Here is a 19,950-nt window from a genome sequence, read left to right on the forward strand (position 1 = left end):
GGCTGCCAGAGAGAGGGGAGGGTAGTGTGTGTGTGTGTGTGTGTGTGTGTGTGTGTGTGTGTGTGTGTGTGTGTGTGTGTGTGTGTGTGTGTGTGTGTGTGTGTGTGTGTGTGTGTGTGTGTGTGTGTGTGTGTGTGTGTGTGTGTGTGTGTGTGTGAGATAGTGGACATTCTTTGAGGTAGTGTTCTGCAACTACAGTGTGATGTTTGTGTACCACCGTACTCTGGATCTATTTCAATCCATCCCTCAGTGTCAACAACAACAACAACAACACACACACACAGGCAAGATGGAGGAATTATTAACCCTGTCATGAAATTTCAGCTTTCTACAATTCATCTCATCCTAAGTCTCTCTCCATCTCTCTCTCTCTCTCTCTCTCTCTGTCTCTCTCTCTCTCCCTCTCTCTCTCTCTCTCTCTCTCTCTCTCCCTCTCTCTCTCTCTCTCTCCCTCTCTCTCTCTCTCTCTCTCTCTCTCTCTCTCTCTCAGAGATATCAAGCCAGACAACGTGCTGCTGGACATGAAAGGCCACATCCGCCTGGCTGACTTCGGCTCCTGTCTGAAGATGATGCAGGATGGCACGGTGAGTAAGCTGCCCCACACACACACAAACGCACACACACACACCTACACACACACACACTTCCAACAGTGGTGTGACAAGTGTGTTGTGGCGAATGGTGAGAGAGGTTAGAAACAGCACAAGTCACTCAGAGGGCAGAGTGTGTGCGCACTTTTTGTCCTGTGTGTGTGTGTGTGTGTGTGTGCTCGACCGCGTGCGTTTGTGTGCACCTGCCACTTCTTCAAACCACATCACAGTAGCAGAATGAGACACCACTCACCCCACAGCTTAACCACACAGTGAGCGGACAGAAAGAAAGAAGGAAAAACAAGATGGCACCCGACCGTAGGTCAGTAGTTCAGCCAGCGTTCTCTGGGAGAGCGCCTCTCCTGCTCCACTCCAGGACAGAGTCGGTGCCAAAAGCTTTTTATTCCCATCTGTAGTCAGATACTGTGGACTTTTTTTCCACTATGACTTGTAAATTGATGCGGCAGAGAGCCATACAAACATGGTGGTATTGTAAGTTATCCGTTAGCTATTAGCCTAAGTGCTACATTAGTGCAAACCTTTTAAAAGTACACTCTCGCGTAGAGCGTGGCGCCACCAACGTCAACACTCACTCCACCAACCGGTGGACAGCGCCTCAACACTAGGCTATTGTCATTTGCGATACAGTATGAGAGAATCCCAATACAGTGCAGTCCTGTGATGGTTTACCGTACAGTAGCTTACAGTTGCTTCTGCAGGGACAGCTCGCCCATTCATCGGGGAGAGCATCCGTAGACGAAGCCTCAGATTCCTGAGTAATCCGGATGTCCGTAGTGTTAGCGGTCGCTGTTTTCTGTGTACACGTCATCCACTTAGCGTAGCGGGCGGCTCGGACGGGAACAGCTCTTATGCTGTGTTCACACCGGGCACAAATTTTTCCTGCGGTGCGGCGAGTTTACATACAAAGTCAATACAATTCGTACGAACTGGGCGGCGGGCGGCGCGAATCGCAGAACTCGGCGGCGCGTCGTTCCAGGATTCGCCGCGCGGCGACATTCGCAAAAGTTCAATTTTTTGGAACTTTCTGCGGCGGATTCGCGCGGCGACCCATTGATCCCGCGGCGAGATTGGGCGAACTGGGCGGCGTGAATTTTCTCGCCGCGCCCCGGTGTGAACACAGCATTAGACGCTTCCTAAGAATGAGGAGAAGCCTGCGCTGCAGGGTCGAACGCCGACAACAACAACATCTGGATTCTCCTCTTTGGGTTTGTTTACAAAACAACGACACATCGCCGTAGCGTGCAGAGCGGTTGGAGCATTCAGAAGTCCATCTACACGGAATCTCGTGAACAGATAAACATCCGAAGAGGAGATTGGATGTTGTTATTTTTATTTGTAATGCGCCCCATCCTCCAATTTCTACATCAGCCCGGGGAAAACAAAAGAAGGGAAACCGCAATAACAACAGTCAGACAATCAATCAAACAGACACAGCTAGAAGGGATATAAGACATGTAAACCACTCATACACACAACAACAACAACAAACCAGCTCAAGAATTACTTGCCGCCAACAAGTGGGTTTTAAGTTTGGTCCTTAAAAGCCTCTAGAGTGGAGGCAGACTTGATGTTAAGAGGTTGATGTCAGAGTTTCAGAACAGTTTCAGCCCCATCGCTGCAAATGCACGGTCACCCCTCGTCACCGTCTTTGACCGCGGGACCTTAAGATGCGTCTGGTCATCTGATCTGAGGGACCTGGAGCTGGAGGAACGGTGCAGGAGATTGTTGATGTAGGCTGGGGAGAGACCGCTGAGGGCTTTGTAGACAAACGTGAGGATCTTAAACTCTGGGAGCCAGTGGAGAGAGGCGTGGACTGGAGAGATGTTCTCCCTCATGTTAATGTTCATGCTCTCTAAAGCAGCCATTATCACTTTATCTCTGTCGTCAAAATTTGACCTTTGCAACAATGAAAACGTTATTTCAGCTAGTTAACTATGCTCGGGATGATTCCAGTAAAGTATTCAATATTCATAGCACATGTATTATATCTGTAAACTTCCATCATCATATGGGGCACAGCACTCCTCTATAACTCATATCTTGTTCATGTTGATATGTGACCCTCTTAGTGGTGATTGCCACCCACAACCTAAGCACTACTGTACCGTAAAGTAGTGCTGCCCCAGCATTAAGGTCAGCTCGCTGGCATAAAATGGAAACAAGATCTCTCATAGATTCTAATGGCTTTTATGACATAGGAATTAATGGGGCAGTTGGACTGCAGCTAAATCTGTTAGCAGAGCGCTACAGAGCGGGAGGTTTATGGCCTGCTCCTTTTCTGCCCTCATGCTACATTTTTTTTAATTTTCTTTCATTATCGTTGACATTTTTTTTTTTATCGCTTAAGCTCTCCGAGATTTCGTGATCAACGTTTTACGTACTCAGCTTTTTAGTGGAAAATAAAATGTTCCTGGAAGAGGAGAGTTTGACCTCGGGTTAAGATGATTTGCCAGTTTTGATGAGGTCCAAACATCGGACCATAAGCGTTTTTGGCAATGACCTTAATTGCCCAAGTGTGAGCACTTGAAGTGTTTTAGGGTCCTGGGGATCTATGAAGATATATGATTCAATATGGAATCACGCTGAACAAATTCAATAGGGTCTTAAACTCTTTGATTTGGGGAGCTGGGCTTAGTGTCACTTTATTTTGTAACGTCACATTATGTAATGTAAGCCCAGAGGTTAGTGACAATAACATTACTTTGATTTTAAAGTTTCATAAGCCTATATGGGCTGGGCACCAAAAAAGGTGTGTGACACGGAAATCAATCAATCAATCAATCAATCAATCAATCAAGTTTGACTCCACCACTAATGGCCTGCTCCTCCCTTCTCCCTGCGCCAGGTCCAGTCCTCCGTAGCTGTAGGCACTCCGGACTACATCTCCCCCGAGATCCTGCAGGCCATGGAGGACGGCATGGGGAAGTACGGCCCCGAGTGCGACTGGTGGTCCCTGGGGGTCTGCATGTACGAGATGCTCTACGGGGAGACCCCCTTCTACGCCGAGTCCCTGGTGGAGACCTACGGCAAGATCATGAACCACGAGGTGAGCTCTCGCGCCGACGGCGTCCACCCCGACGACGTGGCGGCGCTACAAAACCTCTTTCACGCCCATTTGTGCCTTTTCCCAAAACAACACCTGGCCTTCATCCCTTTTGATGTTTGAGGGACTCAAAACAGCAATGAATATGGCAGACGGTCCTTAGATCCCACATTCTTCAGCGAACACCAAAGCCTGGGGAAAGCACTTGGGGGGTCGTGTTTTGACTGGGGGGGGGGGGGGTTACCTTCGGCCAAACCCAGTGCCCTGTGTAGCATACTTTCCTCATCTGTAGTTCCTCGCACTTGTACTCAAGGATGTAAGAAGGCATTTACACAGGAATGGAGCAGAGCCACATGTTTGACTAGGGAAATCGGGCATGTGGTTTCGGGGACAAGCATTACCTTGAAAACATTAGCTTAGCCCTACCGCTAGTGCCTAGCACGCATGGATTCAAGGGATTTAGCTGGAATTTGCATGGCTGCTTCAAAGGGCGGCACCCGCCCTGGCGTGCGTCAGTGGCTGTAGCATCCACAGCACACAGAGGTATGAAAATGCCATGCAAATAGCAAGCCTCAACAGCTCTGAGTGAGAGAGCAGCTAGTTTCATACTAAGTCTGGGTTCGGGTATTTCAACTATTTGTTACTACGTTTTTCCCCTCGTCAAAATGCATTCAATCTTCAATATTATGCTTCTGTCGACTGTTTGAATCATGAGTGGATTGAATACGACTTACTCAGGGTTTTTCCTGGCTCAGAATGGGTCTTTGGGGGGGGATGCACACACTATCTTTTATATTCTTCTATGTCTGACTGAGCTCACTTTTCACAGTCGCAGGAAATCTTCCCGACTTGACACAAAATGGATAGGAAGCCAAAATGTTTAAGATACTGATAACCTGTCTATTATTAGTATAATTATCTCAATTACTAGTGGTTGAAACCATGGACAATGCAAGAAAGAGGGATGGGCTGCACTTGAAACCAGCTATCAAACACATTTGGAGAGGATTTGAATTGCTATTTTTATTCTCAATTTTTAGCGTTTTGGCACTGGTGATTTTCCTTTGGCTCTGGTTAAAATCTCTTTGGTGGCCAAAAAATCCTCTATGCAGGAAAAACCCTGCTTACTGATTAGTGACTTTTAGGCTTTTTGGGATATTCACAAGTGTGCAGTTAGGCAAAACTTTCTGGTGAATGTCTCTGTGTGGAGGACTCTGATTCAGTGTAGCGTTTCATGAAGCGATCCAGGTTCTGTGCTGTTCTTGAGGGCCCGGTTCCTGAAACAATCGCCTACTTTATAGCTTTTTTTATTTTGAATGAATGCTCCACCACTTCTGAAATGGAGCTGGTTATGTGGCGGACTTTAACATGGCCATACTTCCCTTCAGCCTCTCTCATTCATCATCTTCTTCTCATCTCCTTTCTTGTTCTCTGACTCTCTCTCCATCTCTTTCTCTCGACCTCAATTCCAATGTTTCTATTATCGTCCTAATGTCCCCATATGGTCATCGGATACTCAGTCAACGTCACGCGGCGTCCCCGCCTTGTTACTCCCCCCCCCCCCCCCCCCCCCCTGCCGCCCTCCCCCTCTCCAGGAACGTTTCCAGTTCCCCTCCCACATCACGGACGTGTCCGAGGACGCCAAGGACCTGATCCAGCGGCTCATCTGCTCGCGGGAATGCCGCCTCGGCCAGAACGGCATCGGCGACTTCAAGGACCACCCCTTCTTCGCCGGCATCGACTGGGAGCACATCCGCTCCACCGAGGCGCCCTACATCCCCGACGTCAGCTCGCCGTCCGACACCTCCAACTTCGACGTGGACGACGACGTGCTGAAGAACCCGGTGGGTAGCCAATCAGGAAGGAGAGACTGGCTCTACAAGAGCACGTTTTGATTTGGCTTAATTCTGAGTAGGGGTGGGTCCGATTAATCGATTAATCGTTGATGACGGTCAAAGTCGGTTTTTGGTGACTAATCGATATTGGTCATATTATGGTCTTTTTTCATTTAAATAAAGACGTCCTTTAAAAAAACGATTTAAATAGAAGTGAACTACGGTTGTGCATCATCAGTTCTGTAGTCCCCCCATCGGCAGGGACTTTCCAGGGTTCGGTAGCAGGATTGCGTATCTACTGAGAGAGCCAACTTCTCGGTAGACTTGACTTGCGGTTGTACAGTAAAAATACTGTGTAAGAGCAGAGGATCAGGCTGACTGAGCAGTAGTCGATGCGTAGGAGTGCTCTGGCTTCGTTTGGATTAGTCTGGAGTCAAGCGGCACAAAACAGGGGCAGAGGGGGGCGGAGCCAGCGCGTTACTTTTCAAATCCAGCTGCATTTGAACAGCCAATCATGAAAAGGGGTGTGAAAAGGGGTGTGGGAGTTTCCGGGAGTGTCCATGTGTAGCGGGTGCTACATGTAAATAGAATCATGGGAAATATATTTCATATTTCATCAGAAACGTATAGTCGGGCCTAAATGATAAACTCATCCGACCCAAAATAACGGTTGCATTTACAACCCCCTCCCAAAAAATGGAATTGTTATAATATGGACAAAATGCTGAGTAGATCATGACAGAAAATGTTTATACACTTATATAAATAAATATATAGAGTATTCAGTTAGGCTACCTGCCTCCACACACAGCCCACTATCTGCACTGCCAATCGTCCAAAATCTGAGTCTATTTCCTGTCCGCGAATATCACGGCTTGTTCGCAGACAAATCTGAGCTCCCAGAAGTCCCGGGAACCCAGATTATGTTTGAATCGATCAATGTCATCGACGCGTCGATTCACTTGATGTGCTAGTGTGAATGCCAGCCAGCGTCTACTCTCGCTCCTTCTACTTTTGGGTCTTTGAAGTAAAGTCTGACCAAAGAGTAGAGTCCGCACACTGGATCATACAGAACATTGGAATGTCCCCAATAGTTTATTAAATATCGACGTTTTATCAATCTTCTAATTAATGAATTCTGATAAATAAGATGGAAACGTCAATATTTAATAAACTAATGAGAACATTCCAATTGTCTATGTGCTCCAGTGTGCTACTCTACTCTTTTCCTCATTCGCTCTCCGGTTTGTCCTGCAGCTGGTCTGCATAGTAGATGTGCGAGCCCCTTTTTTCCTTTTCAAAGTCTGACCGAAGCGCACCTCTCTCTCTCTCCCCGACAGGACATCGCACCCCCGGTCTCCCACACGGGCTTCACGGGTCAGCACCTGCCCTTCGTGGGCTTCACCTACACCACCGACAGCTGCTTCTCGGACCGCGGCCGCGTGGGCAGGGCGGCGCTGCCGGACGGGGACGAGGAGGGCGGCGGAGGGGGCGAGGAGGTGGAGGCCTTCGAGAGGAGGATCCGCCGGCTGGAGCAGGAGAAGCAGGAGCTGAGCCGCAAACTGCAGGGTTAGGAGACGCACGCGCGAAGGGCTACTGGCCTGAACTCACTCACTCACTCGCTTGGACTGAACACCGCTAGCTACTCAAAACAAGCGTTCACAAACACAGATTTGCACAAGCACACGGGCTCAAAAATGCATTTCACATATTTCAGAGTCCCCTACACTCCTAGCCATGCTATTGAGAATGCTGGAACATGTTATGACAGCGTACACCTTTTGATGACATCATCACTCTTTCATTTCAATACCTTTACCAGCCAACCTGTATCTACCAGACAATAGCAGACAGAGCCCCGTTGCGTTCACGCTCTCCATGAAATCAAACTTCATTCTGACCTTTGACCTGTGTGTGTGTGTGTGTCCAGAGTCCACCCAGGCCCTCCATGCCCCAGGCCGCGGGGCCAGCACGCTGGGCCGGGACAAGGAGATGAAGAAGCTGAACGAGGAGATTGACCGGCTGAAAAAGAAGCTGGCGGGTCAGTGGGAGGAGGTCTCCATGCCGTCACAAAACTGGCAACCCAACAGCTTAGCTACACACCTGGCAACCCAACACAGTTCAGCTACACACGTGGCAACCCAACACAGTTCAGCTACACACCTGGCAACCCAACACAGTTCAGCTACACACCTGGCAACCCAACACAGTTCAGCTACACACCTGGCAACCCAACACAGTTCAGCTACACACCTGGCAACCCAACACAGTTCAGCTACACACCTGGCAACCCAACACAGTTCAGCTACACACCGGCCTGCATTCTATCCCACTCGGAAGAGTGTCAGGTTGCTATAGGGTTGCAGATTTCACACATTTCATTAATCAATAACTGTTAACCGTAACAAACAATAGTCGATTACTTGATAAGAACGTCCCACGCTGGACTGCGTTTTGCTCGCGTAGTTTTTGTGTCGTCTTCCGCTGTGTCGTTGAAATTTCCCAGCATCCCAATTAGCCTTCACTACATGGCGTGGCGCCCTCATGTGCAGTCAGACCTTAAATCATGATTACATTTAACGCAACTCCCGTTGATAACGGCAATTAATCGATAGTCGATCGATTAACTGTTAACATCCCTTGGCTGCTACCATCCATTTCGACCGTTGAGTCTGCGCCATCAATCAATGACCAATCAGCAGCCCACTGACCTCCCGTTCCCTCCCCTCCCAGACTCGGACCGTCTGGAGCACCAGCTGGAGGAGGCGGTCACCCTGCGGCAGGACTACGAGAGCTCCTCCTCCAAGCTGAAGGCCCTGGACAAGCAGGTCAAAGCCCTGAGGCAGGAGAAGGAGGACATCCATAAGGTAGGCTCTTCACATCACCAACCTCCATGCTACTATAGATCAATTATACTGTACTTTATATCAAATATAATAATACAATTATAAAATATAAGAAAAAATATATAATAAACTATAAAATATAAAGAAAATATATATAATAAAAAATAAAATATGCTATAATTTTTTTTTTTTTATAATTATATATAATATTAAAAATAAAATATAATTAAAGGTATAATATGTAGTATGTGGATTATTTCCCCCATCTAGTGTCTAAAGATAAGAACTGCAACAACATAAGGTATTGGTTGCCAAAATGCCAGAGAATGATGTGATTCTCTGTGATCTTCACTCCGAGAAGAACATAACGTTACACTAATCAGTAATCACAATCAAGTATTTCAGAGTGCCATGTAATACGTTACGTTAGATGCTGTAGTGTGGAGATAACGTTAGGTCTGGCTATGCAGATTCCAAGAAAGATAACGATAGCTAGTTAGCTAGCTTACCGGTCTAGTAGAAAAGTTGCCATGTCACCATGCGACTTTATCCCATGAAACTCCATAAACTCCGTCCAACGAGCAAAGGCTGGCCCGATATTTATCCGACTTTTGCTCCTTCTTCGGTCACTAAGCTTTTGAGATTCGTATCGCACGGTTCGCCGGGGCTCAGGCGGAGAAGCGGGATGACAAAACTCGACCATTTTACCAAACGTTTAGCTGAAGAGTGAGCGGAAGTGGACGGAAAAGCTGCCGTTTTATAGTCGCACACACACTTGATGCTAACCAACATCTATAATGCTGCTAATTCATGGAAGTATAACGTTAGCTGTCTACTGCTAATCTCACAGTGGTGAAGCTAGAATAGTACCTGGCAACCCAGCGCGCAGTACCAACGCTGTAATACTATTGGCTGGTATGATATCAACAGAATGTCATTGTCGGGCCGTCAAAATTTCATAATGTAATAATTTCAGACAAAATATCATTTTTTATGGAAAAGCAATACTTTTACTCTGCAGCTTCGCAAAGCCCTATGGATGTATTATTTTTTATTTTTTATTTTATTTTAATCCACATATAACATATACCTTTAAATATAATAATTGTTCAAAAGAGGGCAAATTCTCAGCAGGGCACATGTATTTTAGGCTCATCTCTCTTCCTGTCACCCCTGCCTTCTGAGATCATCTGACTGCAGACTTAAACAGGGGACATTCTGTCACCATGTGTCGTTGTTTCTGACGGTCGTGACGCTGGCGGCTTATTGACTTCACACCCGATGTCTGAACACACAACATACACACACACACACACACAACGCACACGCACACACACCATACAAACTCTTCCTAACCTAATATTGTAACACCGTGAAAGATGACACACATGCACACACACACCCACTCCTCCTAACCTAATATCCGTGGCCCGCTGCCTCACCCCAGCTTACAACACAAGAGGCATTTTATTTAGATTCATTCCGTCACGTCATGGTTTAGCGGCATTCCGGATTCCCGACAGACGCACCACATATTTGGCTCTATTGGCTAATTCCATTAGCCAAGCTGTTCGACCCAGACCCCAGACTTCTGACTAGACTGGGATGCAAGTGCAGTCAAACTCCGGTATTTCTAGCTATAAAGCTCAAATGTGCAGATGAAATATTGAGGCCAAATTCAGAGTGGACTAGGAAAAATTTACCCAAATAATAATAATAATTTTAATTTATTTTTTAAATAAAGAAATACTTATGAAATGTGTTGTTCCGTGGCTGGTTCAATGGTGTGGCTTAAATAGATGTATTTGTGTGCTATAGGAGTGTGTTTTGTTGTGGTAATATTCTGTGAGTTGAAATTTGGTGGCTCATACTGGTTTCTATATCCTGATTCTACGCCCCCCCCCTCTTCCCTGCCCCTCCCTCTTTCTGTCACTCTTCTTGTCCTCCTTTCTCTCTCTCTCTGCCTCTCCTCACTTCATGTCGGCGGCTGGCATTCTCTCCGTTTGCGATTCCGTCTCTTTCGTCATCTTCTGCTTCCTCCCCTCCTTTTTCTTTTGCCACTCATCGCTGATTTCTGCCGGTCATCCCTCTCTACGCCCCCCCCCCCCCCCCCCTACTACCCCACCCTCCTGACAACGCCCCGCCCCTTCCCTGCTCCCACCAAACTCCTTCAACACCCTTTCCTCCTGCTCACTTTCTCCCTCCCTTGCCCTTCTCGTCATCCATCCCTTCCTCTCTGTTCACCCTTTTTTCCCTCCCCCTCTTCCACTCCCTCCTGCACCTCCTTTCCTGCCCCCCCCCCCCCCCCCTCCCCCTCCCTCCCTTCTCCTCCCCCCCCCCCCTCCCTACACAGCAACTGGCAGAGTCCCTGGACCGCCTCAAGTCCCAGACCAAGGAGCTGAAGGAGGCGCACTCCCAGCGGAAGCTGGCCCTGCAGGAGTTCTCGGAGCTGAGCGAGCGCATGGCCGAGCTGCGCTCCACCAAGCAGCGCCTCTCCCGCCAGCTCCGCGACAAGGAGGAGGAGATGGACGCCGCCATGCAGAAGGTGGACGCCATGCGCCAGGACATCCGCAAGACCGAGAAGGCCCGCAAGGAGGTAAACGATGGGGACGGGGGACGGGGACGCTAACCGGCTAAATGAACTTGCACCCAGTGAACTCGGAGCTAGCCATAGGGAATAAATGCTAACAGACCTAGCGCCTTGTTAGCATTTACAGTTAGCCCGTGGCTAACCAAAAGTTTAAAGCTAGCTTGTGGCTAACGCTTAGCGATTTTTTGCGATTTCTCACAAAGCTAGCTTTGTTGCCTTTCTACACTACATCTTATCTGTTCATCTGAATGCCTCCGAGTCCCTCTGTCTCGTGCAGAATGTGTTACCTGGGGGGTCTCTGTAACAACTGGGTCTCTGTCTCGGTTTCTTACTATTACTACGTCGTGTCGGGACATTAACATATTTGTGTGCGTGTGCATGTGTGTGTGTGTGCGTGTGTGTGTGTGTGTGTGCGTGTGCGTGTGTGCTAGTTGGAGGCCCAGCTGGAGGACGCCAAGGCGGAGGCGTCCAAGGAGAGAAAGCTTCGGGAGCACAGCGAGGTCTACTCCAAACAGCTGGAGACGGAGGTCGAGACCCTCAAGGTTAGAGGACGCGCGCCACACACACACACACACACGCACACACACACATCCCTCTTTTTCGTCTCCTGTCCTCCCAGTCTACCAACCTCCTGGATTCTCCTTCCTCCTCATGTTCCCCCGCCCCCTTTTAACCTTTTCTCCTCCTCTCCCCTCCCCCTCATCTCCTCCTCTCCTCTCCCCCTCATCTCCTCCTCTCCTCTCCCCCTCATCTCATCCTCTCCTCTCCCCCTCATCTCCTCCTCTCCTCTCCCCCTCATCTCCTCCTCTCCTCCCCCCCTCATCTCCTCCTCTCCTCTCCCCCTCATCTCCTCCTCTCCTCTCCCCCTCATCTCCTCCTCTCCTCTCCCCCTCATCTCCTCCTCTCCTCTCCCCCTCATCTCCTCCTCTCCTCTCCCCCTCATCTCCTCCTCTCCTCTCCCCCTCATCTCCTCCTCTCCTCTCCCCCTCATCTCCTCCTCTCCCCCTCATCTCCTCCTCTCCTCTCCCCCTCATCTCCTCCTCTCCCCCTCATCTCCTCCTCTCCTCTCCCCCTCATCTCCTCCTCTCCCCCTCATCTCCTCCTCTCCTCTCCCCCTCATCTCCTCCTCTCCCCCTCATCTCCTCCTCTCCTCTCCCCCTCATCTCCTCCTCTCCCCCTCATCTCATCCTCTCCTCTCCCCCTCATCTCCTCCTCTCCTCTCCCCCTCATCTCCTCCTCTCCCCCTCATCTCATCCTCTCCTCTCCCCCTCATCTCCTCCTCTCCTCTCCCCCTCATCTCCTCCTCTCCTCTCCCCCTCATCTCACCCTCTCCTCTCCCCCTCATCTCCTCCTCTCCTCTCCCCCTCATCTCCTCTCCCCCTCATCTCCTCCTCTCCCCCTCATCTCCTCCTCTCCTCTCCCCCTCATCTCCTCCTCTCCCCCTCATCTCCTCCTCTCCTCTCCCCCTCATCTCCTCCTCTCCTCTCCCCCTCATCTCCTCCTCTCCTCTCCCCCTCATCCTCTCCTCTCCCCCTCATCTCCTCCTCTCCTCTCCCCCTCATCTCCTCCTCTCCTCTCCTCTCCCCCTCATCTCCTCCTCTCCTCTCCCCCTCATCTCCTCCTCTCCTCTCCCCCTCATCCCCTCCTCTCCCCCTCATCTCCTCCTCTCCTCTCCCCCTCATCTCCTCCTCTCCCCCTCATCTCCTCCTCTCCTCCCCCCCTCATCTCCATCCCTCTGACAGGGGCTTCCCCCCCTGGCCAAGCCTATATTTAGCCTGGTGGTTGTTGTTGTGGTCTGTTGTTGCTGTTGGCAATAGCCTATGGGCTAACAGCTGGCCCTTAGTGTGTGGGGGGGGGGGGGGGACTTGCGTGCATTAGAGTAGGCTTCAGCGTCCTCACATTCTACACTCTAGTGTAACCGTTGCTCATCTAAACCACGGCAGGCGCTCAGCGCAGCCTGGTGGGAGGTCCCGGGGTTCTAGGAAGAGCCCCGTCCGTAAAGATGGAGGGAAGAGTTAAAGTGGAAAAGAACCGGAGAGATGTTTCTTTTTTTTTTCTCTTCGTGGTCGTCTTTGTCCCGTAAACGACGCTGCTTTTGTCTGCCCACCTATCGGGATTCTTTTCTATTTCGGTCCCGCGTCGTCCGTTCTGTCCTTATTTGAACCGCCGTGCGTCTCGTCTGGTTTCCTTCCTTCCTTCCTTCCTCTCTCCCCCCTTCGCTCCCCCTCTGATGTCACTAACTCCGTTTGGGTTTCCGTTCTCCCACTCCTCCCCCCGCCGCCTTCGTCCTCAGTCACGAAAATAGACGGGTCGACCCATCTATCAACCCGAAAGTTGGATCGCACTTTTGAGTGTATTCCGTTATGAGGCTAGGGACTTTTTTTTTTGTAAGGAAAATGACATTCATACAAATCGGAGAGTCGCACAGATTCTTTTGAACTCCCTCTTTCGTCAACACTCTCCCCGCTCTCTCTCTCTCATGTTATTTTTATTTGTAATGCGCCCCATCGTCCAATTTCTACATCAGCCCGGGGAAAACAAAAGAAGGGAAACCGCAATAACAACAGTCAGACAATCAATCAAACAGACACAGCTAGAAGGGATATGAGACATGTAAACCACTCATACACAACAACATCAACAAACCAGCTCAAGAATTACTTGCCGCAAACAAGTGGGTTTTAAGTTTGGTCCTTAAAAGCCTCTAGAGTCGAGGCAGACTTGATGTTAAGAGGGAGTTTATTCCACAGTTTCGGCCCCATCACTACAAACGCACGGTCACCCCTCAACACCATCTTTGATCGCGGGACCTTTAGATGCGTCTGGCTATCTGATCTGAGGGACCTAGAGCTGGATGAACGGTCCAGGAGATGGTTGATGTAGGCTGGGGAGAGACCGTTGAGGGCTTTGTAGACAACTTAAACTCCACTCTGCACCTCTCTGGGAGCCAGTGGAGAGAGGCGAGGACTGGAGAGATGTGCTCCCTCATGTTAATGTTCATGCTCTCTAAAGCAGCCATCATTTTTATCTCTGTCGTCAAAATCTGACCTTGACCTTGACTTTGACCGCGGGACCTTCTAGATGCATCTGGTCATCGGATCTGAGGGACCGTCTCCTCCCTTCTTCCCTCCCCCCAGGTGAAGCAGGGCAGCGGGCGCGGAGGCGGCGGCGGCCCCGAGTCGCAGCAGGAGCTGTCCAAGGTGAAGTCGGAGCTGGACAAGAAGGTGCTGTTCTACGAGGAGGAGCTGGTGCGCCGGGAGGCCTCCCACAACAGCGAGCTCAAGAGCCTGAGGAAGGAGCTGCACGACTCCGAGGGCCAGCAGCTCTCGCTCCAGAAGGAGCTGCTCGTGCTCAAGGACAAGCTGGAGAAAGCCAAGAGGGAGAGGTGGGTCAGGCTTGGTCTCTCTCCAGACGTAGATACGACGTTGAGTCGCTGCGCTTCGCATATTACGTAATGGTCTGTGCCACTTCACCGCCCAAGCTGGTGTTCTCGGGGTGTATTGACGAGTCAAAATTGAAAGAATGACAGGTCGTAGCGGCGAATGAGAGACGCTATCCCAGGTTAGATGGGCGGGGCATATCTAGGGGTGGGAACGACTGATCGCGGAAGTCGTTACTGATTGGTGTCACAAGGATTCCGGCGAAACCAATGAATTGCCAGGATTTGAGCACCAGATTTTTGCATGAAGTGTCCCAGACCCATAGAGAGAACGTAGTTAGCGTAGCGAAAGTACTCTCATGGGTCTGGCGTTGAGACTAGGTCAGGCTAGTCTATGCTAAGCTAAGCTAGTCTCGGTTATGTCCTATAAGAAATCACTATGGTACGCTAGCTTATGCTAAGCTAGGCTAGGCTATATTTAGCTTCACATAGACACGACGCTAGAATAAGATAAAGCATATAGGCAAGACTAGAACGTGAGGTTTCGCTACCCTGGTTTATCAACAGTCGTCCTGGAAATTAATTTATGAACGAACTGTAAAGGTCGCCCCCTCTGACAACTTGCATCATACTATTTTTTCCGTCGTCTTCAGGCAAGCTGAGATGGACGACGCGGTGGGCGCTCTGAAGGAGAAGTCCGAGCGCGAGCGCAGCATGCTGACCGAGGACAACCGCAAACTAACCGCCGAGACCGACCGGGTAAGGACCGCAAAAGACCACGCTACACACTGACAACCTGAACGCAAAAGACCACGCTACACACCGACAACCTGAACGCAAAAGACCACACTACACACTGACATGAACACAAAAGACCCCACTACACACTGACAACCTGAACGCAAAAGACCACACTACACACTGACAACCTGAACACAAAAGACCACACTACACACTGACAACCTGAACACAAAAGACCACACTACACACTGACAACCTGAACGCAAAAGACCACACTACACACTGACAACCTGAACACAAAATACCACACTACACACTGACAACCTGACCGCAAAAGACCACACTACACACCGACAACCTGAACGCAAAAGACCACACTACACACTGACAACCTGACCGCAAAAGACCACACTACACACCGACAACCTGAACGCAAAAGACCACACTACACACTGACAACCTGACCGCAAAAGACCACACTACACACTGACAACCTGAACGCAAAAGACCACACTACACACTGACAACCTGAACGTAAAAGACCACACTACACACCGCCAACCTGAACGCAAAAGACGTAAAAGACCACACTACACACTGACAACCTGAACGCAAAAGACGTAAAAGACCACACTACACACCGACAACCTGAACGGGAGACGCAGACGTGACGCTCACATCTGCCCCTCATCTACCCCTCATCTTCCCCTCCTTTCCTCCTCACCAACCCTCGTCTCCTCCTCCGCCCCTCAGCTGTGCACGTTCGTGGACAAGCTGACGGCTCAGAACCGGCAGCTGGAGGACGAGCTCCAGGACCTGGCGTCCAAGAAGGAGAGCGTTGCCCACTGGGAGGCCCAGATCGCTGAGATCATCCAGTGGTGAGCGGGGAGAGACGTGGCGTCGGGGGCACAACAAGCACTGAACCTGCCGTGATGAAAAATGAATGAATAAATGCACCCATTTATACATAATTGAATGAATGAATAAATAAATGAGCAAGGAAATGTATGAATAAATAAATGCATACATTTATAAAAATAAAAAAAAGCTAAATATGAGAATTAAATACAACTATTTTGAAGGAATTATGGAAATATTACCTTTTATTCTTCAATTTATTATTTATCAATTGTATTTATGTTCATTAAGGATGTACTTAATTATGTCTTTCTGTATTTCTTCCTCCGATATAACATATTGACATATAGTCAATGAAATGTTAGTGGGTGGAATCTAACACACCATTGGCTGATCAGTTGGTAGAGGAGCTTAGTCCACTAGTGACACTTCTCTGCATTTATCACTGTTGACCACAGAAGATTACAATGAGCACCAGGATTTAGAAAGCGGAGAAATATATGTCCTGGACACGTGGGCCCTGCTCATGTGTGTGTGTGTGTGTGTGTGTCGTCCGTAGGGTGAGCGATGAGAAGGATGCCCGTGGCTACCTGCAAGCCCTGGCCTCCAAGATGACCGAGGAGCTGGAGTCTCTCCGCAGCACCAGCCTGGGCTCCAGACCCCTGGTAAGACACGCACACACACACACACACACACACACACACACACACACACACACACACACACACACACTCCCAACAGCAGTATATACCGTACATAGACAAGTACCTTAACAGAAACATGGAGACAGACACACACAAACACGCTGCCCGTTTTCCTCCACCCTACTTTAATAACAACGGATTCTATCTGTCAAGACGGTCACTCTGATCAGAGTAGCATCGGCATTTGGCAAATAACTTAGCAATATTGTCAGGAATCCTTGAGAGAATCATCAGGTATGCGCTGTTCAGTGGACATTTTATTAACGTGCTCCAAAGCTTGTGGGGCATAGCAACAGTAACTAAGGGGGGGCGGACCTTGCCGTCTGAATAGGAAAGGTCTATTGGATGTTAATTGGAGTGATCCAGGTCAAGGGTCTTACCAGAGGGTACTACGACAGCTGTAGGACCTACATTCCTAGTATACACACTGTCTACTCGCTCTACCCCAGGCCTGAAGCACTGCTGTGCTTTCTATAAATAGCTGAGCGGGGAGGATGACTCAAGATGTCACTGTTGGGATGAGGTTTTTTTCCGGCTCCATTAGGCCTAGTTCAAGATAGGACCTGAATTCTCCTCAGGAATTGGAGCTTGCTTGTTCCTCTTTAACAAAGTTACAGTATATTCTTGTGTTTTTCTTGACGTAGCTGAGTAAATATGGAGTTGACCTCTGTTTTGGAGGGTTAATTCGTACGCACGCGTCCCCGACAGCCTGTCCACCCCAGGGCTGATGTCGTTAAGCTCGGGCTAAGTCCGACCGGAGCAGCTGGAGCCTAGTTAGCCCGTCTACTGGGAAAAGACGGAGCCGAGAGGACGACCGAGCTAGCGCTAGCGCCAGGCTAGCAGAGGGTACCGCACTCAGGGTCACGTTTGATTTAATATCCTCCGGCCGTAACGAGGTTAAGGCCGCAAATAAGCGGAGAATGGACTCCACTGGCTGGAGATGGTCATATACTTTACAGAGCTTCACATTAGGTTAGACGTTAACCACCGATGATGACAGATGGAATATTTATCCGCACCTACATTCGGTTGAGCAAACACAGCTGTTTGTCTGCATGTTTACTCCTTAAAATGCCTTGACTCATTTAAGAAAATGACCCTTTGTCATCAGTGATAACATCTTTTATAACCAAACCATGACTATTAGTAGCAGATGGATCCCATTTAGCCTCCTACTTTTCTTTCCATCTCATATTACACTCGTGTAGCGATGTGCTGTTCTCTAGTGTTTTTTTTTAATGCAATCCTCTTAATTCTAATTGCTGCCTCAGAGAGACTATGGAGTGGCCACACCCCCTCAGAGGCCCTTGCCCCCCATTGGTGGGGACAACAGGGTGAGTCTGCCAATCAAAACCCAACCTCATCACCGGCACTCCATTGCGGGCAGAACAGAGAGCTGCTCTCGTGCGATAGGCTAAGTAGCCCGTCTGTCACTCATACGGCCCCGCCCCTTCCACTTGGTAGCCTGTGTTTTCACCTGAAATCTAATTGAGGATAGTCTAAGAAAAATGACCTGGAGAACGAGTTACATGATCTGAATTGATATTTCATCCTTGCGTGAAAGTGGGTTTCCAGTCCCTAGCCAGGACATTTTAAAAAAGATACTGGCAGCATTTCGAGACCTAGAAAGCAAAATTGGATTGAGTGGAAATTGTCAGAGGATTTCAAAGAGGCCATATGAGACACAGAAGCTCACATGACGCTTCTCATTGGCTTAGAGAAAGAAATGTTTGTTTATTTATTTTGGGGAGGGGGGGTCATACATCTTGTAAAATGAGATACAGTGCTTTTAATGTCCCTCAGAGAACAGTTAACTTATACGCACTGTACAACAGAAGATGGAAAGATTCTATTACCTCGACTAAGCTCTGTATTGACTTTCGTACGGCGCGTATCGACCGAACGGATAGCTCCTCAGTGTCCGAGGCATTGAGGTCAGTGGTTCATGTATACGGTACAGTAGTGTGTAGGCTCAATGTTGAGGGTGACATTGAGAAGGACATACACCCCACCCAGGCATCCTTTAAAGCCCCCCCGACTCCCCGGGTAACACGAGTCTGGTGGGGCTATTTCAGTCCAGAGACGGGACAGTCGATGTCCATCGAGAAGGCATCGGAGGGGAAGGAGTCGTAGACTAGAGAGGATATGATGCCTCATGCCATTTCCTCTCCCGACGGGGGCCGTGATGTCACGCGATACTGCCAGCATCCACGGAATGTCATCCCCGCTTCCTGAAAAGATTCCATTTATCATCGCCGGCCGCAGGAATGACACATGCTCGCTCATTCACTCAATGCGAGGACCCCGACCGCCATTGCCTGCGTGAGAGAGGAGAGGGGTGCTTAGAATGTGTTTTTGCACCTGCTGAATTGTATGTTTTGCCTGTTTGAGGTTTAGTTGGAATGATTAAACAGATGTATTTGGATGATTTTTTCCACATCTTTTTTTCGTTTTAGAACCATCTATTGCGTCAGTCTATCTCAGATCAATAGCGCTGTGATTTCCTGTAAGGCCAGTTTCCAGACGTCATCGCCGAACGAGCGGATATGTTCAGTAAACGAACGTCAAGGCCCAGTTGCTGAGTCACTCACCTCAAACAGGAAGTAATGTCTGAGATGGTTGGGTGCTTGGTTTAACGGGACTGGAATTTTTTCGGTCAGAGGTTGCGCTCTGGGACCAGTGCGATGTGCTATTATGGCGGACCCACTGGTGCTAAAAATGTGAACCCCTTTTTTTAACCCAAGATGACCTTCAGTCAAAACAGTCCGTATTTATGTCTGGTAAGTCAAACAGACGACCCATAATAAAGCAATTTGATCCATACTCAAGAGCGTCAGTCAAGCTAAATCAACCATGCCTGATAACCATGTCCAGGGGTTTCTCATTGGTTTCGCCAGTGACGAGCCCTCTCCGCTTAGAACAACGCACTGTGCTTTGAATCCTAAAAACGTCTACATGAATACATCATAGTTCTTCAATGCATCGTGTTAGATCTTCCTGTCAGGAAGGGGCAAGCCAGTCATAAGCTTGACACATCATCACGTTTGAGTTTAAGGTGAATGCAGATACACATTGCCCTCATACACAAGTGCATCCCAAAAAATTTGAATATTGTGAAAGTCTATTTTGCGTATTTTCATTCAAACTGTGAAACTTTTATGTATTCTAGATCCATTCCACAAAGTGAAATATTTCAAGCCTTTTTTGTTTGAATCTTTATGATTGTTCAGTATGTTCATTTATACATTCAATACTTGGTGGGGGGTCCTTTTGCACAAATTACTGCATCAGCGTGGAGCAACATGGAGGCAACCAGCCTTGAAATATTACCCTACATGTGTAC

The 19,950-nt window shown here is 48.9% G+C and overlaps 1 protein-coding gene across 1 annotated transcript in view; it reads left to right on the plus strand.

The window, feature by feature from the left end:
• Nucleotides 1-19,950, plus strand: part of cdc42bpb (CDC42 binding protein kinase beta (DMPK-like)) — an 81,004-nt gene that overhangs the window by 36,801 nt on the left and 24,253 nt on the right. Inside the window, exons 6-17 of the mRNA XM_084439865.1 lie at nucleotides 491-584; nucleotides 3,457-3,657; nucleotides 5,250-5,498; nucleotides 6,830-7,058; nucleotides 7,420-7,530; nucleotides 8,223-8,356; nucleotides 10,689-10,931; nucleotides 11,357-11,467; nucleotides 14,063-14,310; nucleotides 14,958-15,063; nucleotides 15,799-15,923; nucleotides 16,463-16,568. Of these exons, the coding sequence (XP_084295991.1) occupies nucleotides 491-584; nucleotides 3,457-3,657; nucleotides 5,250-5,498; nucleotides 6,830-7,058; nucleotides 7,420-7,530; nucleotides 8,223-8,356; nucleotides 10,689-10,931; nucleotides 11,357-11,467; nucleotides 14,063-14,310; nucleotides 14,958-15,063; nucleotides 15,799-15,923; nucleotides 16,463-16,568 (1,957 nt within the window). The remainder of the gene's footprint in view (nucleotides 1-490; nucleotides 585-3,456; nucleotides 3,658-5,249; nucleotides 5,499-6,829; nucleotides 7,059-7,419; nucleotides 7,531-8,222; nucleotides 8,357-10,688; nucleotides 10,932-11,356; nucleotides 11,468-14,062; nucleotides 14,311-14,957; nucleotides 15,064-15,798; nucleotides 15,924-16,462; nucleotides 16,569-19,950) is intronic.

This window comes from Borostomias antarcticus, assembly GCF_949987555.1.
Source record: "Borostomias antarcticus genome assembly, chromosome: 6".
Classification (NCBI taxonomy): Eukaryota; Metazoa; Chordata; class Actinopteri; order Stomiiformes; family Stomiidae; genus Borostomias; species Borostomias antarcticus.